We start from the raw sequence: 20,962 nt of genomic DNA, 5'->3' as shown, positions 1-20,962 counted from the left end.
ATGGTTATGTGCCCTGCTTTCTCACCCCCGTCTTCACCTTGACACACCCACTTTCTGCATGCATGGAGGGTCTGCATTTTCGGGTGGGCATTCAAAAGTGTGCTCTCACTCCAGAATGCTGAAGCAGCAGAGGCTCAAAAAAGAAGACTGAAGCAACAATGCAAAGAGACCACGATAAGCAAAGAGACAGAAGAGGATTGAAGGAGACAGGTCAGGGTGCAAAATGACCCTGCAGGTGAGAGGTGGGAAGCACGTAGCCTCCCTGGGATGGGTTGGCAGAGAAACGGAGTGGGCAGGCTGCTGTGTCCTGGAGCAGGGGACCGGCTTTACCTGAGGGAAGGGGCGGTCAGGAGACTCGGAGAGGCAGGGGCTTCGGGTCCAGCAAGCAGAACAGCTCAGGGAGCAGCAATCTCTACACTTTGCTGCACCTTAGATGTGTGTCTTGAAGCTCTGAGCCAGGCAAGGTCAGGTGGGCATCCGTACAAACCAGGAAGCAGCCCCAGCTGAGAGAACTGCTCCCATCAAGCTAGTGGGAAACTTCCTTGGGAAGGGGGCTCTTGGCCGAGGGCCAACAACACGGAAGGGTTTGCTGTGAAGTACCTTCAGACAAGTAGAAGACCTTACAGCAAAGGTTTAAAAACAGAACCAAGGCAGAAGAGTCGAATCTGGTGCTCCAAGTAAGGATATTGCCCACTGGAAGGCAATAATATCCTTACAAAATAGCTCTGGGCATGCAAAATTGGGCGAAAGGGAAAGCATCGAAGTGGTTTTCTGTTCTGATGGGAAATCCTCCCATGCTGCACCCCTCCCCCCTCTTCAACAGCCAATGACCTAATTGCCCCTCCATCTGCTAACAAAGGAAACCCTGACAGGAAGCATGGGGCTTCCTGTCCTTAGCCCATCTGTGTTTCCCCCCAAATCAAAATATTGGGTAAATTCTGTATACAAACAAAGCATTAAGGCCCTGATCCTGCACAGCGACTCGGAACCCCACACAGGAATGCCTGCTCATGTCAAAAGATGCGATGGCTTCTTTACCAGGGACGGATCGAGGAACGAGATTCCCAGCTGTACCCATATCAGCCGGCCAAGGGGGAGCTGTTTCTGCAGGCAGGTTTCCCTGGCATCCCATAAATGTACAGACACTGCTGCCCATAAAAACACAAATGCAATATAATCTTGCTTATAGCAGACTGGGAAGAAATAAACATTCCACAGAGACTGACTACTGGGGAACGGATCCCTGTAAGACGGAGATCTCCAGGCCTCCCACAGAGGCTGATCTGTTCCCTAAATGCCAAAGGGGATTCCTTTGGGTAATGAAAAGCAGGGTATAAAAAAACCAAATCTTTGAGATACAGCTTGGTGTAGTGGTTAAGGGGGAGCTCTAATCTGGAGAACTGCGTTAGATTCCCCACTTTTCCTCCACATACAGCCAGAGGGGTGACCTTGCGTCAGTCACAGTTCTCTCAGAGCTCTCTCAACCTCACCTACTTCACAGGGTATCTGTTGTGGTGAGGGGAAGGGAAGTGTTTGTAAGACCCTTCTGGATTTCTTTGGGTACTGGCAAGTGGTGTATTAAACAAGCTCTTCTTCTGCCTGTGTACGGACAGCGAAGGATGAATGGCTCATTGTCCTCAACCATCAATGCCGACAATTTCCCATCACTTTTGCATCATCCATTACTGTTTCACTTTGTGACACAACCCGGCAGCTCTTTCCAGTGCTATCGGCATGAAGGAACCTCTGTTTATTTGGGCACATATGTTTGCTAACAGGAAACAAAATGTTTCCCTTCTGGGGAAGGGCCTATGGCCAGGTTTGCTTTTCAAAGCTGCATTTCTCAAGGTTGCACTTTTGAGTCCATTTGTAAAGTGTGGTAGTGCAGGTTTTCTCGACCACGGCTTGGACCAGGCACTGAGCAGGGCACAGACTAGGAAAACACCATCCCTGTCCATGGAGGGGAGATAAGCGTTGCTTTAAATGCTGGGCACTGCACTTCCAATCCGCTTCCAATGCACTTTAGGGGTCATTTCCAAGTGGATTTGCTATTTCACACGGTAAAACCCAGTTGCAAAGTGGACTGCCAGTGCGTTGTTCAGAATGTGAAAGCACCAGGATCCAACCTGCTTGTCTTATTAGCCCCTCCAATATGGCACTTCTTAGACCGCTCTCTCTTTCTCCAACCACACCTGTGTTTAGCTGATATGAAGAAGCACCGAATGAATTAGCAAAAGAAAATAAGTCCAGTCTGAGAATAACAACTAGGAAGCTAAAGCTTTGCCAAAGATAAATCACTCCAGGCATATCGGAACTCTTTTTTTGTATGGAGAAGATTAGAAACAGCACCTGACCAAGGTGCTTTCATTGATTAACCTCTTCCTATCCTGCCCGTCAGCGGGAGGAGGCCCATGCGGGGTGACACAGGTGGCATCAGAGTGTGGTCAGGGCTGCACCCTCGGGTCCCATCCAGTTACTGAACCAGGCTCCTCAGCTTCTGGGCCACTTAACAAATGTGTGATACGTGTCCCATTTTCTAGGGTGCAGGCTGTGCTATCAAGTCACTGTGCCTTGGCTTTCGTGCAGATGGGATCTTGAAATGCCAAAAATCAGGCACAGAAAGGCCAAAAAATTATTTCCTGGCCCCCACAGCTCTCACGGGCAAAGCCTACACACAGGGCATCTGCACAGGCCTTCAAGAAGCCCCATAGCTAAGAGGAGACTGGAAGGTGGGTCCCTCTTGCCCACATCCTGGCACTGCCTGGGAACTGGTTAAAGTGAGCATCCAGAGGGCCCAGCTGACCTCCGAGGAGTAACTGCAGCTTTCAGCCTGGCTTGCGAGGTCTTGGAAGACACTTCCCGGCATGTGGGTTTAATAAAAGCCTAGCATTTCTTGGTTCTCTTCCTACTAGAAGAGCTGGGTGGGGTGCCTGCTGCGAAACGCCATAGGCTGTATTTCTGACCACCCCTTGTTTATGAGGGGAGTCGACCTTGCTAAGGGAATTCTCCAAGGAGGCAAAAAAGAATCTGCTATCTTCTTGGAAGCATTGTTGAGCATTTTAAAACTGCTTTTGCTTTGCACCATGGCTCCCAAAGAAGCATTATGCCCCAGGTGGAACCAAGAGGGTTGCCAACCAGCCAGGGGAGAGATAGAAAATGTTCTGTCCCTTTAGGAAAGACGTAATTGTGTGTGGAAATGGGCAACTGAAGATTGCCACAGTAGGAAGTCAAATAATTCTCATGAAGGCTCTATGCAGGGATGGCCAAACTGTGGCTCTCCAGATGTCCATGGACTACAGTTCCCATTAGCCCCTGCCAGCTGTGGCCCAAGATAGTATAGGTACACTACAACAACCAGCACCAACATTCTGCAAAAACCAAATCAGGACGATAGGAGCAGGGGTGCTGGCAGAATTGTTATCTTCATGTTCCGAACATTAACTCTAGTGCTAAGATGTAAACCAGGGGTCCTCAGCCGTTTTGATGTGGACACCTCTTCTGGCGTGCCCCCTGGGACAGAAATGGGTACAGACGCAATGTCTGTTGTCCTGCCTCAGGGAGCCCACCAGAAGATGTGGGGAGCCCACCAGAAGAGGAGGCTGAGGCTGCAGCCAAGGTGCTGGCCGCATAGCTGGAAGAGGTGGGGCCCCTAACGTTGGCTGGGGCCGATGCGCAAGCCGCATGAATGTTGCGGGGCAAGGTGCTGCCCCTGCAGCTGGCCAAGGTTGCTATGCCACCACAGCACCCACTACCATGACTGGGCCCACCCTCCGCAGAGTAGGGCAAGCTGGGAAAGTGGGTAGATGCCGTAGCTGCTGGTGGAGGGCCACAGGGGGAGTGTGTGTGTTTGAGAGGGAGGGACCAGAGGTAGATGGGAGAGGTAAGGGGGAGAAAGTGTGCGGGAGGGATTGCGGGGGGAGGGACCAGGAAGGCTACTGCTGCTTACTTTCACTGAAGATCCTTGTGATGGGGGTCGCAGCAGAATCAGAAGCCCCATAGGATAAAAGCCCCAGCTGGTGTCTCCCACTTTCTAAAGACACCACATTGGGAACCCCCGCTGTGAAAGGTTCTCCGTGGGCTGCAGGGGAAGAGAGCTGGGCTCCCCGGCTGGCCGGCCTTGCCTATTCGGGTAATATCTGCAGAGCATCCGTTCTGGTTCATTACTGGCCCTTGCAGGACCAACCTAGTAAATACCATAAATCATCCACGTAATAAATGGAATCTGAATTGTTGCCTGGCCCAGGGCTTAGAAACAGCCCCTGTCCACCTGGAAAGGATTTGTATTTGTCTCTTTAAAATGTCCTGCTCCTGGCAGGAGACCAGGTCAGTCAAACCCAAGAGCCCTGCCAGTTCCGCTTGTGGCCCAGCCGCGTGACTCCCCCCTCGTGGAGGCCTGTCCTGGAGGAGGCCCTCACATTATCCAGGCCCACAGATTCCCGGAGCTCGTCCCTGGGACGCCATCAGCCTCCTTCATGCTCCCTTCTGTTGTCAAGGTGACCAATCCACGTTTACTGAAACATACTTTGAAAGTGCTTGAAAATGTGCAACTCTCTACGCCGCGACTGCGCATTACTCCTCTGCCTTTGTATTTCTTGGCACGGGGAACTTGAGAGCCTAAGACCCTCATTCCAGACCCATGTATGGCCCTTTGCGATCCAGGTGTCCGGCTGAAAGGGCCAGGATTCCTTCTTAGCACTGCTCTTGGCACGAGTGCAGCATCATCAACCAGAACATCAACTTCAGACAGAGCACCAGAGAGCCCCAGTCTCCTTGAGACGTCACAGGGGGAGGACAAGGCGTGCAGCAGTCCGGGCCTTCCGGTTAGCACATTCCTGGTTAGTTTGTAAGCTTTTCAAGAACACCGCTCTGCTCTGCACACACAAAGCCTCTGCTCCAGTGTCTGGCATCAACACTGCAAAGCAGGAGACCTGGGAGACCCAAAAGCACCATGATGCATTAAAAGGTAAAGGTAAAGGTATCCCCTGTGCAAGCACCGAGTCATGTCTGACCCTTGGGGTGACGCCCTCTAGCGTTTTCATGGCAGACTCAATACGGGGTGGTTTGCCAGTGCCTTCCCCAGTCATTACCGTTTACCCCCCAGCAAGCTGGGTACTCATTTTACCGACCTCGGAAGGATGGAAGGCTGAGTCAACCTTGAGCCGGCTGCTGGGATTGAACTCCCAACCTTATGGGCAAAGCTTTCAGACGGCTGCCTTACCACTCTGCGCCACAAGAGGCTCCTTCCATGATGCATTGCAATACGTCAATGTTATCCGAAATATTCATCATCTCAATTCTCCCACAGTGCCTGTGTGCAATCAAGTCAGCATCTTCTTTGTAGATCGACAGATACATCCTCATGCCACTGCAACCCTTCAGAAACAAGAGGATCAGATATTGTTAAAAGCTGCCCAGCCATCTCCCGGTGGGGGGGGGGGGTGTCACACACACAGAGACCTTACGCAGTTTATTAAACCACCTGCAGCCCTGGCCAGGCAGCCAGGCAAGGGACGTTCAGAGGTGGTTTGCCATTGCCTGTCTCCATGCCATGACCCTTAGTGCACCTTGGAGGTCTCCCATCCCAATACTAGCCCTGATCTGAGTAGGTTGAACAAAGCCCCATCTTGTCAGATATCAGAAGCCAAACATGGTCGGCCCTGCTTATAATTTGGATGGGAGACCTCCAAGGAACACTAACACCTTTCCCCATGATGAATATTTAGCCTCACGGCCTCCGAATGTTGGCAGCTTAGAGCGCCCCCTCCAAATGACGTCACCAGCTGTCCAGTAGGCAGATCACGATTTCACCATTTTTAAATTGCAATGCGATAAATCCAGGAAAGTGGACTTAGCAGCCTGAAACGCATGATCCACCGGTGAGCAACCAGTCATCAACCAAGAAATAGACCGTATGGCGGGGGAACGAGCGGGGTTGTCCCGCCCTCGCTGCTTGCTCCCTGCTCCATTTCCTGCCCGGCGAGGGAGGCAGATTCCCACCCCTGCCGCAATTCAACCACCATTAAGGTTCTCTCTAGTGGCCCTAAGTAACCTCCGCCACCCAAGCCCCCGCCTCGCTGCCCACGTGCCTCCTTCCCTTCCTCCTCTCGTGTGTCCCAACCCCGTCCCTTCCGCTCCTCCTCTCCCCACACCCGCATCTCTACTGAGTCTTCTTCTGAGTTGACCATGCTTGTTATATGTCTGGAGCCAGTGTCTTCTACAGCCCAGGTTTGCTTACGAATGCCTCATTGTGCAGAAATGTGTCTGGCCCAGGTCAGCTTTTAATAACTGATTTTGCATGTGAGGCTAATATTGAGGCCTTTATATTTTACCTTTTTTGGTAACAAATGCATGCATTTTCATATATTTTAACATTTTTGATTTATCTGTGCATTGCATTTATAATAACAGGCTGCATGTTTATACCTTTCTGGGCTTATGATTCATTTTGTTTTCCCCATGGATCCCACCCAAATCTATAAAGTCTCCATGTGCACAGAGCAAGCATCCCTGTGGCCATTTATCCAGGGGGGTGGGGGGGGGGTGGAGAGAAGCCAGTGGCCCCAACCCCATCTCCTCTATGCACACAGAGAAAATAGCTTCTCATTTACTGAAAAGCGCGACTATCAGGGTTTGGCTGGAAATTTCAGAGTTCTCGTCTCCTTCCTCCTCAGACCAGAAGAAAGAGGCGAAATCTGAGGATGTGGGACCAAGGGGACCCCCTGTTTCCAGCTCGCTTTGGGGCATTCTGCCACTCCTTTCACCCTCACCAGGCCTCGGTGAGCCCACGGGGCATGCACTGCCTGGGCCCCTGCAGCTGGGGGTGGGGGGTTACACCTTGGCATGCCCTGTTGCAACAGGGCTCACCTCTCCCCACCCCCAAGCAGGCTGGGCATTTTTAGTCACAGCAATGACAAAGGCATTGCTCGCATTTGCTTTTGACCTTCAGCCTCTGCTTAGGAATGAGCTTTTGGACACACACAACGAACTCTGGGGACATCAATAAAACAGGGTTGGAGGCGTAAGCCCTTGCTTAAAGGGACTGACAAGCTAAGCAGAGGGGCTCTAAATATTTATCTGAGCTACTTCAACACAGCTCCTCTTCCCTTGGAATTTTTACTAATTGTTTCCCCCCCTCCAGGCATTTCTAGACTCTGCAGACACAAGAGGTGCTCAATCATATCTGAAGGAACAAGTTTCCTCTTCCTTCCAAGAAACGGAACACGATCCCATTATTCCAAGATGTTCCCCAAAAGAGTCTGGGGAGAAGCAGGGCTCATCCACTCGCTCTTTCCCGCTCTCCCTTTCTCTGCCTGTTGTTCCGGGAGATGCGGCGAAGGGTCGAGCTCCCTCTCCTCCTGGTTTGATGTGGCCCTCAAGAGCTGTTTATGCTGGCAAGGTGGCCTGAGGATTTCTGGATTAAAAACAAACAAACACAAAAAAACATCCCAGTAGCCAAAAACATGCCCTCAAAAGGACAAAGGGCTAAGATTAAAAAGGACAGGAAACAGGCTGTGTTTGGTCAGCATAAGCGAGGTGAGGATTCCCAGGGGCCGGCCACTGCTCAGCAGACCTGAGCTATGAGAGATCAGCAGGAAAGCCAGAATCACCTGCAGAGGCGTCCTGGAGCACCCCCATTGAAGCCCATTAGCAGGATCCTCTCCTTCTCAGATGAGGAGCCTGCCGTGGGGAGAAACTGTGGAGGACAGCTGACACACAGGGAGCGGCACGTGGGAGATGTGCCTTCCTGGGAGGAACTGTGATTTCTCACGTTTACTAGGCACTGGTTACTAGGCACTGTAGATCAATTATCAGAAAGACCAAAGCTAAGAGTGAGCTAAGATTGGCCAGGGAAGCCCACTGTAACAAGAAAAGATTTTTCAGATATGTGAGGAGCAAACGTAAAGTACAGGAGGCAATAGGCCCACTGTTGGGTGCAGATGGACAAACTCTAACGGAGGACGCAGAGAAAGCAGAAAGGCTCAGCGCCTATTTTACATCTGTTTTTTCCCCACAGGTCAAAGGGTTTCGGCACATCTAGAGATGGCAATAGCCAAGGGATAGTGTCTGGGTGGCAGGTTGACATCGACAGTGAGGTTGTCAAGAGGCATTTAGCTGCACTGGATGAGTTCAAATCCCCTGGTCCGGATAAAATGCACCCGAGAGTGCTCAAAGAACTTTCCGGAGAACTGGCAGAACCCTTGTCCATCATCTTCGGGACCTCTTCAAGGACTGGAGATGTCCCGGAGGACTGGAAGAGAGCAAACGTTATTCCGATCTTCAAAAAAGGGAGGAAGGATGACCCGGGAAACTACAAACCAGTGAGTCTGACCTCTGTTGTGGGGAAGATAATGGAGCAGATATTAAAGGGAGCGATCTGCAAACATCTGGAGGACAATTTGGTGATCTAAGGAAGTCAGCATGGATTTGTCTCCAACAGGTCCTGCCAGACCAACCTGGTTTCCTTTTTTGACCAAGTAACAGGTTTGCTGGATCATGGAAATTCAGTTGATGTTATTTACTTGGACTTTAGTAAAGTTTTTGGAAAGGTTGCCCATGATGTTCTGATGGATAAATTGAAGGACTGCAATCTGGATTTTCAGATAGTCAGGTGGATAGGGAATTGGTTAGAGAACCGCACTCAAATAGTGTTTGTCAATGGTGTTTCATCAGACTGGAGGGAGGTGAGTAGCGGGGTACCTCAGGGTTCGGTGCTCGGCCCGGTACTTTTTAACATATTTATTAATGATCTAGATGAGGGGGTGGAGGGACTACTCATCAAGTTTGCAGATGACACCAAATTGGGAGGACTGGCAAATACTCCGGAAGATAGAGACAGAGTTCAACGAGATCTGAACACAATGGAAAAATGGGCAAATGAGAACAAGATGCAATTTAATAAAGATAAGTGTAAAGTTCTGCATCTGGGTCAGAAAAATGAAAAGCATGCCTACTGGATGGGGGATACGCTTCTAGGCAATACTGTGTGTGAACAAGACCTTGGGGTACTTGTGGATTGTAAACTAAACATGAGCAGGCAGTGTGATGCAGCGGTAAAAAAGGCAAATGCCATTTTGGGCTGTATCAACGGGCATCACATCAAAATCACAAGATGTCATAGTCCCATTGTATACGGCACTGGTCAGACCACACCTGGAGTACTGTGTGCAGTTCTGGAGGCCTCATTTCAAGAAGGACGTAGATAAAATTGAAAGGGTACAGAGGAGAGCGATGAAGATGATCTGGGGCCAAGGGACCAAGCCCTATGAAGATAGGTTGAGGGACTTGGGAATGTTCAGCCTGGAGAAAAGGAGGTTGAGAGGGGACATGATAGCCCTCTTTAAGTATTTGAAATGTTGTCACTTGGAGGAGGGCAGGATGCTGTTTCTGCTGGCTGCAGAGGAGAGGACACGTAGTAATGGGTTTTAACTTCAAGTACAACGATATAGGCTAGATATCAGGAAAAAACTTTTCACAGTCAGAGTAGTTCAGCAGTGGAATAGGCTGCCTAAGGAGGTGGTGAGTTCCCCCTCCCTGGCATTCTTCAAGCAAAGGTTGGATACACACTTTTCTTGGATGCTTTAGGATGCTTAGGGCTAATCCTGCGTTGAGCAGGGGGTTGGACTAGATGGCCTGTATGGCCCCTTCCAACTCTATGATTCTGTGATTCTATGATTCTCTATTATTCTATGTTTATGATCATAGAATCATAGAGCACGATGCAGCAGCCGAGCCAGACAAACACAACCAAGCACTCAGGAACACTGTCAAAGTGCCATGCAAGGAAGTAATTTCTAAAAAAGCACCGGACCTTCCATGTGCTACGTTTTCAGGTTGATATGTGTGGGTGAAGGAACAGGCTGGCTAGCCCTGTTCCCTCGGGTCCCAGGAGACGGAGTCCCCACGACTGCCCCAGCCTTACAGCAACAGCTCCTGACATTTACTCTCAGGAAGAGCTGGCAACAGGTTTGGAGGGCACCTTCCCCCCCTCTGCCCACCCCCACTTGTGAGTGCTTCTCTAGTCTGCTCACAAGCCCTCATACTGCCCATGTGGACAGACAGCTGCCTCTGCCCTTCCCTGTGGCATGGAAAGGTGTGTGCAGCAGGGCAACAGGAGGTACAGTGCTAATGTGGAAGTGGGCAGGGGAAACCCTGGGCCCCACATGCAGGTGCCGGACCTTCTCTCGGGCTCTTTGACATCACACTAAGCAGAGTAACCGCTGCCACCAGCTATTCTGAGGGGCTTTCCTGCTGGACGAATCTGCACTTTGCCTCTCTGCTGCCATTTAAAGATGCCCCCTGGTTGCCAGTGACTCCCACGTCACTTCTCATCCCTGCCTTTGCAACAGCAGGGGACAGGACCCGAGGAATGGCGACAGCAACTGAACTCCCTTCCCATGGCTGCTCTTTACGCAGCAATTATAATACTATAACAACAACTTGATTTTTATATCCCGCCCTTCCCAGAGGACACAGGGCAGGTGGCAACAGAAAATATACAAGTAATTAATTTACATGAATAAAAGAGTTGCTATAACAGAGAGGAAATGAAAGAACAGCAGAGAACGTCTTCTGCTGTGATGACTTTATGTATGATGGTAACTGGAGTCTGTTGAACCGGTGTGGAATGACTTCAGGAATCCATTGATCACATTCTGAAACCTGTTTCTGGTAGAGGCAGACACCCATCAGTGAAAAGCCTGCCAGGCACTCCACCCGGTCACTTGCCAGTAGATAGCGCTCCATAGGCTGGGGGATCCACTTTTGGGGATTCACCAACGAGCACTTTAAAATGGAGGATGTAGCCGGCCGGTTACTGCCTACGTGCTGCATGTTTGCAATGTCATATGGAAGGGCCGGAATATAATGACAATGAAAGGTAAGCATTTCCCTATTTTTAACGGGTGCGGAAATCCCCCATGAGTGATCAAATACAGACATCTGGCAGAGAACATTCACGAAATGTCTGAGCACCTAGGAAAGATCTGGCACCACAGCATGCTGAGGAGAACTGGTAGAGACAACTCAGTGTAGTTCCTTTGCAAACACACACTGTTTTCTTACAACCAGTCTGACACAACGGTACAAGAACACATTTCCAAAGGCAGTTTAAATGGGTAATTAATACAGACAAGGAGTAAATCCAGGTCATACTTTTTAAACGGTAAATGTAAAAGAGGGAGAGTGAAAGATTGGGAAAACCAATGAATTGCATTCTTGTGCATAAAAATTCATCCTCAAGCCAAAGCAAAGTGTGAAACAAGGTATTTTTTAAAGAAAGAAAGAAAGAAAGCAAAAATTTCACTGGATTGAGATTTTGGCAAAATGACCGTTTTTGTACAGCAGCCAGATTTGAGGGCTGAAAGAATGCAGTGCATTCCCGGGGCCCTCACAGCAGCCTCCTTACTACTGGCTAGCACAACGCTTCCAGTCAGAACACAAGTTTTAAAAAGAGGGACAAAACTGAGGCAGGCCGACAGAATTATTGCTCGGGACGGGCAGGCTCACTCACACCGTGAGTAAAACGGCCAGTGGTCCCTGGCCGCAAGGAACTACGTTTGGCCTCATCTAGGGCCAGGACATTTTGGGACCCCTATGTGGTGGAAGGAGATCCAGGCCCTGCTGGAGCTGACGCAGTTCCGCAGAGCCTGCAAGATGGAGCTCTTCCGCCAAGCAATTTGGATGGGGCAGGTGACATCTCCAACAAAACACTTCCCACAGATACAACTTAGGCTGGAAAAAAATCTACTGATAGTGACCAATTTTGGGGAAGTAGGGCAATAACTGATGTCACTACTGGCTGGAGATGCTGCTAAATTTTTAAAACCATTTAAAATGTTATGATGTTACTACTATTTTAACTCTTTGATACTTATATGATGTACACTGCCTTGGGCAGGTCTCCGGGAGGGCAGTATATAAATTTAATAGGTAATAACAGTAATTTTGTTGATCACTGACCAAACAAATCTTTGTTGGACTCAGATTTTGTTCCGTCAGAATGGCAGTCCTTGTGGAGATCGAGGAAGAGGCGCCATCCCATGCCCAACAAGCAGCGAAAGGAGTTCTGTGCCCAGGAGGTCCCGCCAGGGGCGCCCTCTCTTGTGCCAACTACTCTGCGATTAAGAGCTGCAGCAGGAACAAGTTCCGAGCCCTGGCACAATGGAACAAGTTCCGAGCCCTGGCACAATGGCTATTAATAGTACCCTTTCAATGAAGTTCCTTCTCTCACAAAGTTCAGCTGTGCCCTTCAATACGAGCCTTCAGGGAACCAGCAAAGCCCTTTTGATGCCAGGCGGCTGGAGGCAACTAAAAATAACTGCATCCCAGTCTAATTGAGCTTTTTAGTTTATGACTTATATTATGATAATTCTGCAAGTCTTTATTATTGATTTAAACATGAAACTTACATTGATGTAAAATTGTTTGGTTTCTTGGTTTCATTTGCTTTGCAGCCTTAGGATGTTTAAAGCCATAGGTGGAGTATAAATTTCAAAAATGAATGAATAAATAAATAAGTTTTGCAAGGCAAAGCCATGAAAACAATTCCAAAGTTCCCACGGATATCCTATGTAAGACCGTTTCTTAACTGAACAGACCAGCATGAGAAGCAAATGGTCTCCAGCACTGGAGACCGCTCTCCCTCCCCCACCCCCCACCCCCCTAGACTGCGGGTCTCTTCTTCCGGCATCTCAGTTCCTGCGTCCCTCCCTGTTTATAGTGCAATATCAACAGCTCTGCCAGCAGGCAGCGGAAAACACTGAGAAAATGTTTAACTGACGTCATATTCAGCTGCAGGCTCAAATTTCCCCCGCCCCCCTGGCATTTCTGGGGCCAGTGCCCAATATTGACATAAGCACAAGATCAGCCCAAATTGGGACTATAACTCAAAGGTGTCTGTTTCCAAAATATACATGCTACACTTTGTGACCCACCACACCATGGATCGTGACCAGTCATATCTGGAATGACCTCCCCCCCACCCCTGCCTCCCCCCCACCCTCTACAATCCCCCGGCCAGACAAGCTTAGCTAGAAAGGACCGCCAACATGTTGAGGTTCTTGCACTGTTCTCCATTTCTCTTTGGCGCCAGCCCTTAAAAATCTCACGGCCGCATCTCCACATTTCATTGCAGAGATGACTGCGCATCTCTAGTGCTGTGTTCTGAACACAAGGGGGCCAATGATGCTTTGGATTATGGGTTTGATTCCTGTCCAAGATACTTGCGCCATTAATGGCTAAAAATGCGGCAATAAATCTATGGCATACCGAGAGTCTTAATTACAGCTCCCTACAAATTGTTCCCAGATTCCATGGGAATTCTTCTCAAAACTAAAAAGGAGTGCTTGCCCTCGAAAGCTCCCGCCTTGAATAAATCTTTGTTGGTCTGACTGGACTCTGATTTTGTTTTGTTGTGCTGCTTCGGTCCAACACAGGGGCGACCCACATGGATCTATATAAATGCAGTCTGTTTTGTTTGCCCGTACGGCTGGGCGGATGCCACAGCACAGAATGAAACCTACCAAATGCTTTCAGAAAGTGGGCGGGGCTGGACGGGCACTTCTGATTGGCCTCTTCTGACCGGGCTTTGATCAGGCCCCTGGAGATGCGATTGGCTGGGCACATTACATCTGCATTGTTTCAGTGGCAGCTATCTCCAGAGTGTTAGCCACGCCTCTTCTTTCCTCATCCATCTGTTCTAATTACCCTTGTCCTTAGACTTCCTCCATGTGCCCTGCCCCCTGCAGCCCTCCTTCTGTGGCCGTACCATCTCCCTGGGCCAAAATCCCAAGGGCACCGACCGGCTCAAACAGTTTGGATGGAAGCAGATTCGGTGGTATTTTTTACCAACAAGACAGTTTTAGAGAGGAGCAAACCAACTATGTCATTAGAAGGGAAGATGTTATGGCTGAAGCTCACTTACTTTGGACACATCATGCGATCAAACTCGCTAGAAAAATTATTAATTAGTAATTAGAACAAATTAATTAATGCTCGGCATGGTCAGCGGCAAAAGGAAATGTGGTCGCCAAAGGATCTGATCAAAGCCTATACAGGGATGACCATGAACCAACTAAAAGCAGCAATCAGAGGCAGAAAAGTATTTCCTATAGAATCGCCGAGGGTTGTACACAACTGAACGGATAACATCATCATGGTGAGGTTTGTGCTGTTTATGATATACAGCTTTCTCTGTATGATGTGTGGCTTTATATATATAGGTTGGCCAGCCCTGAATCGGAGTAACCCTGATGCCGGACTCCACTTTAAGCCCACCACAGGATGGCTTACAGCAGAGGTAGTCAAACTGCGGCCTTCCAGATGTCCATGAAGGGCGAATGCTGGCAGGGGATCATGGGAATTGTAGTCCATGGACATCTGGATGGCCGCAGTTTGACTACCCCTGGCTTACAGGCTCTCCACAGCACACCGCTCCTTATAGATGGGCAGCAGCAGAGGCGACCTTCCCTGCTCTTCCAGCCACAGCTGGTATTCCTCTCCCCACCTCGGTGACACTGGCCTGTGGGGGGTGAGGAACAGAAGACCTTGTCCTCTCGCGAGGCACAGCGGCCAACCTTTGCCTGGCAGGCTTTTCATCAGGACATCTCAAGACGCAGCCTGGAGCAAATGGCTCGCACCCTCCGCTGGCGAACAAGAAACCTCATTTAGCAGCTTCTTTGGCCGTTTCTAACAACGACGCCCAGTTTGTGTATAAACAGACCACCCCTGGCAGCTGATGGGGAAGCTTCCCCAAAGGAGGCCCCGGCGGAAAAGGTCCGCTCTTGTGAGCACTCCGCTCCGAAGGAAAGGAGACGGATTTAAAATATGCTGCGCTCAGGGTCTGACGGCTGTCCAACCTCACTCGGCTCAGCTTCCCTTGGTGAGTGGCGGATCTGTGTCTTGCCCCTTTGCTGCCAGTCTCCAGGCAGGCCCTGGAGACCTCCCAGAATTACAGCTGATCTCCAGATGACAGATCTCCTGGAAAAAATGCCTGCTGGGGGGGGGACTATGGCATTATACCCCACTACGGTCCCTTCTTCTCAAATCCAACCCTCCCCGTGCTGTCTCCCTCCCCCATCTCAAGGAATGGCTCACTTGGAGTTGGCAACCCAAAACCAAACAAGATGAAAAACACTGTGAAAACACGCATATGCCACCCAACCGCTTGTCCCAAGGGAAAGAGGGATGAGGAGACACGCAGATCGCTCCTGGCCAGGCCACTTTCAGACAGAACCGCTGTCCCTCTCTGTACTGTTTTCCTGTGAAAGGAAAAACTCCCCCCGGCCACAAAAGTGGTGGACCTTTCAGTCAAGCTACATTTAAAACTGAATGCTACTCAATATACCTGATCTTAAGGGTGACAGCGGCAGGTGACAGTGGAGGAGCGAGAGGGTTGTGGGTGTCCTGCACAGTGCAGGGGGTTGGACTAGATGACCCAGGAGTCCCCTCCAACTCTAGGATTCTAGGATTCCCTTCGCTGTTAGACTCTCCTCATATTCCTCCCATCCTAGAAGCAGCCATTCCGCCATCTACCTGCCCAAGTCCTCAGCCGCATCAAACCTTGGCTGAATTCAGTCTGGCTTCGTCAAGGGTACAATCACAGCCCTGGTCCCCAAAGCTCTGCCTCAAATAAGCTCTACGTTTTCTGTACGCATGCTCTCATTTGGCACATCAATCCTCTGGAGCTCCACGTGCACTCCACTGCACGCACGCCGTCCCTTTGAGCACCCGGGGCTCCCAGCCACTTCCACCGATCTCCAGCCCCCACTGGTGGGAAGCCCGTTTCACCAAGCAGGGGTTCCAGCAACCCTTCCCATTGGCGTAATCCTAAAACACTTTCTTCTCATCGATACTAGGAAGACTGTGGGTTTTATCTTGATGATTTCGTGAGAGCCAGAGTGGACTAGGATCTAGAAGACCCAGGTTCAAATCTCGCTGGGTGACCTCAGGCCAGTCACTCATGCTCAGCCTGACCAACCCCACAGGGTTGTTGTAAGAGTAAAATGATGTCAGTTGCTTTGGATAACTTCCCTGGGAAGGAAGCGTGGATATAAATGAATAAAATAATAAATATCTGTTAAATAAGTTGTTGGTTTATTTGCTGTAAACTGCTTTGAGTATTATCATTAACTAGAAATTAAGCCCGCTGTAGGGCAAATAAAGTGGGTGCTAGCTGGCGTGTCCTGGCGGCTCTCTGCAAGCGGCTGGTAGCAGCGGCCGCGGGTCGAGCGGGAAGCGCGTCTTGGGGAGGAGGCCTGCGGGGAGGGGTCGGCAGGCGGGGCGGCCTTGCGGTGGAGGCTGGTAGCTGGCCTCATCAGCAACATGGCAGCCCTGCTCCGACCATGGACTGCCTGTCCGCAGGTAAGGGCGATGGTTCGCCGCCAGGAAAGGAGCAGGACGGCTGCCTTTCCTGCTCCTTTCCTGGCAGCGAACCATCTGGGTGGCCAGTCCAGGGCGGGCCAAGCGGCTCCTGATTGGGCTTCTCCGAGTTTTTATCCCGGACAGGGCCCGCCCTAACTCCTCCCCAGGAGCACTTACTCTTTTATTTAATCCACTCCGCAGGAGCAGTTAAAGATATTTATTAAAATTTCTCTACCACCCTCCCAAGATGACTCAATAGGATGGTGCACAAAGTGGGTTAAACTTAACAGTAAATTAAACACAGTATAAAACATTAACACTGTAAGACAAAATAAAAACAACAAATTAGCAGCCTTAAACGTTTGCAGCCTCCAGATATCCACTGCCCAGAAGTCTCGGGGCTATGGGTCACTCAGTGGGGTGTTACGTGGGGAATATTGGCCCCAACCAAAGGCTTGGCGGAAGAGCTCCGTCTTGCAGGCCCTGCAGAGCTCTACTGGCTCCAACAGGCCCTCGATCTCCTCCCCCACCAAGGAGGGGCCAGGACTGAAAACATCCTGGCCCTGGTTGAGGCCAGACGTACTTCCCTGGAGCCAGGGACCACCAAGCAGTTGAAATGTGCAGAGTGGAGTACTCTCCAGGGGACACAGGCAGAGAGATGGTCTCTCAGGTAAGCCAGGCCCAGAGCTTGAATTTGATGAAGATGGAAATACAATCTTGGCTCCCTCACAGGTTGGCACAGAACAGAGTCAACTCCACGGATTCAGAGTGGCCCTGCAGCACGGCGGACTGGAGTCATGAGTTCCCCTCCTCCCTTCAGAACAAGGTCCCTCCCCAACAAGGTGCAGACTCTGTGGAGGGGGAGGTTGGGGGATGGGAGGGGAGGGAACTCTCTGGGGATGGGAGGACAAACAGGCTGGCCATTTCCTCCAGGCGAACTGATTTCTGTAGGTCAGCCGTAATTCCAGGAAGTCTTCTGGCAACCCTATCCATCTGCGAGGCCGGCCCTGAAGCATCCTGTTCCTGTTCTTAAAGCCCTTTCCCCGGTCACCGGTCAATCGCAAGATCCGTTAAATGCATCTGCAGGATGCAGCACTTGGTCCTATCTTAGCAATTCCCTTTCTGTTCATTACGTTTTTGCGTACTCCATGGACAGCTCCCAGGAGTGGCCATTGTCTCCTACTGCTCCCGACTGACAGCATCACGTCCAAGGCCCACGGATGGAGTTGCATGAAGAGACACAGGACGGCAGGCGGTTGTTCCCGGTGCAGCAGCAGGTGGTGGTGGTGCATCCTCTGGGGGTGACACAGGAGAGGACAGGACTGCTGGAGAACCAGGGAGAGGGGGAGAGGACAAGAAGGACAGGCCTCCTGTACCTCTCCAGCCAGGTACAGAGCTCTAGATTGCACCAATTTAGGCCCAGTACTCCCCTGTGCCACAGACTTGCCAGAGAAGAAGACGGCAAAGACAAAGAAGAGTTCTTATGTGCCGCTTTTCTCTATTCGAAGGAGGCTCAAAGTGGCTTCTAGTCACCTTCCCTTTCCTCTCCCCACAACAGACACCCTGTGAGGGAGGGGAGGATGAGAGACCCCTGAGATTACTGAAGAAGAAGAAGAAGAGTTGGTTCCTATAGGCTGCTTTTCTCTACCCAAAGAAGGCTCAAAGCGGCTTCCAGTCATCTTCCCTTTCCTCTCCCCACAGGTTCAATCCCAGGCAGCCTCTCCAGTTGAAAGGACCAGGCAGGAGGGGATGGGAAAGACCTTGGCCTGAGACCCTGGAGAGCTGCAGCCAGTCTGAGCAGACAAAACTGACCCTGATGGAACAAGGGCCTGATTCTAAAAAGGCAGCTTCATATGGGATCTTGTAACGGACATGGTAGAAGTAGCTGCCAACACCAAGAGGGGAAAGAAAGCCCCAGGAAAAGTGGAGGCTGTCACATGACCTGAAGCACCTGACTTCCTTTTGTGCCTCTAACAAACACCTGATCAGCAGAAGACAAGCAAACCTGTGGATAGTCCTGCAGGGTTCAGGACCCTGAGCTGCTGCTAAGGAGTCCTTGGAAAGCCCTGAAAAGGACATAGATCTGCAGTGGGCTTTTCAGAAACACCAGCTGAGCAGCACAGCAGGCAGAAATTCTCCAGGAACAGCTTTAGGACTATTATTCACTTGTTAAGAGCGGGGGGCGGGGGGCAGGGAGGAAGGCACCCTAATTAAAGATACATCATACATGCCATGAAATAAATTTGGGTCGAGGCAACTTTAAGGCCAACAAAGTTTAATTCTGGGTATACAAGCTTTCAAATGCATGGCATGGCTGCCCAGTAAATGAATGCACCTTAGTTTTGGCTACAATGAGAAAAAGGATGTAGGAAAATGAAGACAGTGGAATCAAAAAGGCATACTTAGGACTGTGCTTTTCGCTTAGAAAAGGAGGACAAAATTCACAAAATTAAAACTGCAATCCTGTGCATGTCAACAGAGGTTTCCCATTCCCGACTCAACCCATGTGCTGATGCAGGAATTGTTCAGGTTTCAGTACTTTCCCCAGCGCTAATGTGCCTGGGCATGCAGACCCCGACCGACAGGGGCCCTCCTTCCACTCCTGGAGTCATTGCTAAGATGGCATCTCCTCCCACTCATCTTCCATTCCACTGGGCTACAGACCACACCACTCCCGTTTTGGCCCCTCCGCACCGGCTCCCAGTTGGTTTCTGGACTCAGTTCAAGGTGTCACCTGAAAGCCTTATAGGGTTTGCAGCCAACAGCACAGAATGACGGCCTACGCCCCCAGGAGCCCCCAGGCCACGAGGGCCCCCTCTGGAAGCTCCAGAGAACCAGCTTTGATTCCCCTCTTCTCTGCCCCCAGCTGGGTGCCCTTGGGTCAGTCACAGTTCTCTCTGTGTCTCACCTCCCTCACAAGGTGGCTGTTGTGGAGAGAGGAAGGGGAAAGTGTTTGTAGCACCTTTGAGACTCCTTCGGGTAGAGAAAAGGCATCACTATCGCTATTAAATATATAAGACTGGGCCACTTTCCACCCTCTTTCAGAAGATGCCCACCCAGCCCGGCTGACAGCACAGTGACTGCTGCCCCACACAAAGAGCCCTGAAATGTCATAGAAACGGAGCTGCTTTTTGTGCCAGAGCAGATCTCAATTGCCTTGCCTTCCTCTCCCCGCAGGAGACCCCCTGTGAGGCAGGTGGGGCTGAGAGAGCTCTGAGAGAAGTGCGCCTGGCCCAAGGTCCCCCAGCGGGCTGCATGAAGGAAGAGCGGGGACTCAAAGCCGATTATCCAGGTTCTGTAGCCAAGACGGCGCGCTGGCAAGCGGGGGGCAAGCAGGGAAGGAACCTGGTGGGTTTCCTACGCATTTAGCGCCCACGGGGGTTTGGCCGAGCCCCGCCAGGCGGCCACGGGATCATGTCCAAGAAAACGGCGCTGCCTGTCCCACCCGTCGGCCCCCCTTCCTCCCGGGGCGGCCCAGCATCGCGGCCCTTCGCCCCCCCTCCCTCCCTCCCTCCCTCCCCCCCCCCCAGAGACGCCAGCCGCGGGGGCTGCAGAGAGAGGCGGCGCTCCTTCCATCGCGCCTCCCCACCAACACCCCTGCGAGGCAGTCCGCCACGGCTCTCTGCGGATCGCCGGCGGGCAGCGGCGAGTGCGACGGGAGTGCGACGAGAGGCGGAGGGGAGGGGAGGGGGGAGGCGCCCTCACCTGGCTCGGCTGCCGCGGGTGTCCGGGGCGCGGGGGCAGGTGGGCTTTCTGCTGGGGCGTCATGCCGGGCCGCTCAAGGGCCTCGCCCCGCCAGGCACGGCCGCCTCTGCGGGCCCCGGGGGCTGGCGCCGGCAGGCATCGCGGGCGCGGCGGCGGAGGGACGGTCCGGGATGCGGCCAGGCAGGCAGGCAGGCAAAGCGCTCTCCGCGCCGCCCACGGAGGGACCGGGACGGGGAAGGGGCGTCGCCCGGCCGACGGGGCCCTCCCCCTCCCTCCCTCCCTCCCTCCCTCCCCGGGCAGCCGCCCTTCCCCGGGGGTCCCGCTCGTCCGTCCGTCCGGTCGCCGCCGCGTTAGGGCGAAGTTCACACGTGCGCTGAGCGAGTCCGTGTCCCACAGGACCTTCGGCCCTTGGTGGGCTGAACACGTTCTCCCCGCACTCCGAGGGTTACCAACCTCCCGCCCCGTCCTGGACAGCCCGGGCACTCCCCTCCCCGCCAGACCTCGGAAGCTGTAGCCTGGCCCGAGCGATCTGGAAGGGCGGGAAGGGCCCGGAGCGAACCCCCTTTCTTGCAGGAATTGCTCTGACCGTTTCAGGCAAGCTGCCCCCTCTCAGCCTCAGGCAGGCACCATGGGAGTTATTCAGACCCTCCTGCATGGCTGTGGGCGGCTCGCAGCCAGGTGACGCATGAGAAACACTTTGCACACCATAAAGCAGCCCTTTCCATCCTTTTGACTGCAGAGGAATCCCTGTAATAAATTCTCATGGCCCAGCCGGGTTCGGAGCTGAAGTCGTCCAGGTCTTAGGGTGCTGCCTGCCCACCTCCCCAGGGAAGCCCCCCAGCCTCCTCAGCCTAACACAATCCCAAATATGCAGACAGGACGTTACCCCACCATCTCA

The 20,962-nt window shown here is 51.8% G+C and overlaps 1 protein-coding gene across 2 annotated transcripts in view; it reads right to left on the bottom strand.

Moving 5' to 3' along the window:
- LOC143822333 (uncharacterized) overlaps positions 1 to 20,306 on the bottom strand; it is a 57,134-nt gene extending 36,828 nt beyond the window's left edge. The window contains exons 1-2 of one of the 2 annotated variants that reach the window (XM_077307336.1): positions 20,065 to 20,306; positions 17,493 to 17,654 (exon numbers count right to left, since the gene is read on the bottom strand). In XM_077307336.1, the coding sequence (XP_077163451.1) occupies positions 17,493 to 17,654; positions 20,065 to 20,127 (225 nt within the window). In that variant the 5' untranslated portion in view covers positions 20,128 to 20,306. The remainder of the gene's footprint in view (positions 1 to 17,492; positions 17,655 to 20,064) is intronic. The other variant, XM_077307337.1, reaches the window with a different exon arrangement.
- Between the last annotated feature and the right edge of the window lie 656 nt (positions 20,307 to 20,962).

This window comes from Paroedura picta, chromosome 13 (genome assembly GCF_049243985.1).
Source record: "Paroedura picta isolate Pp20150507F chromosome 13, Ppicta_v3.0, whole genome shotgun sequence".
NCBI lineage: Eukaryota > Metazoa > Chordata > Lepidosauria > Squamata > Gekkonidae > Paroedura > Paroedura picta.
This window is presented reverse-complemented; position numbering and strand designations above follow the sequence as displayed.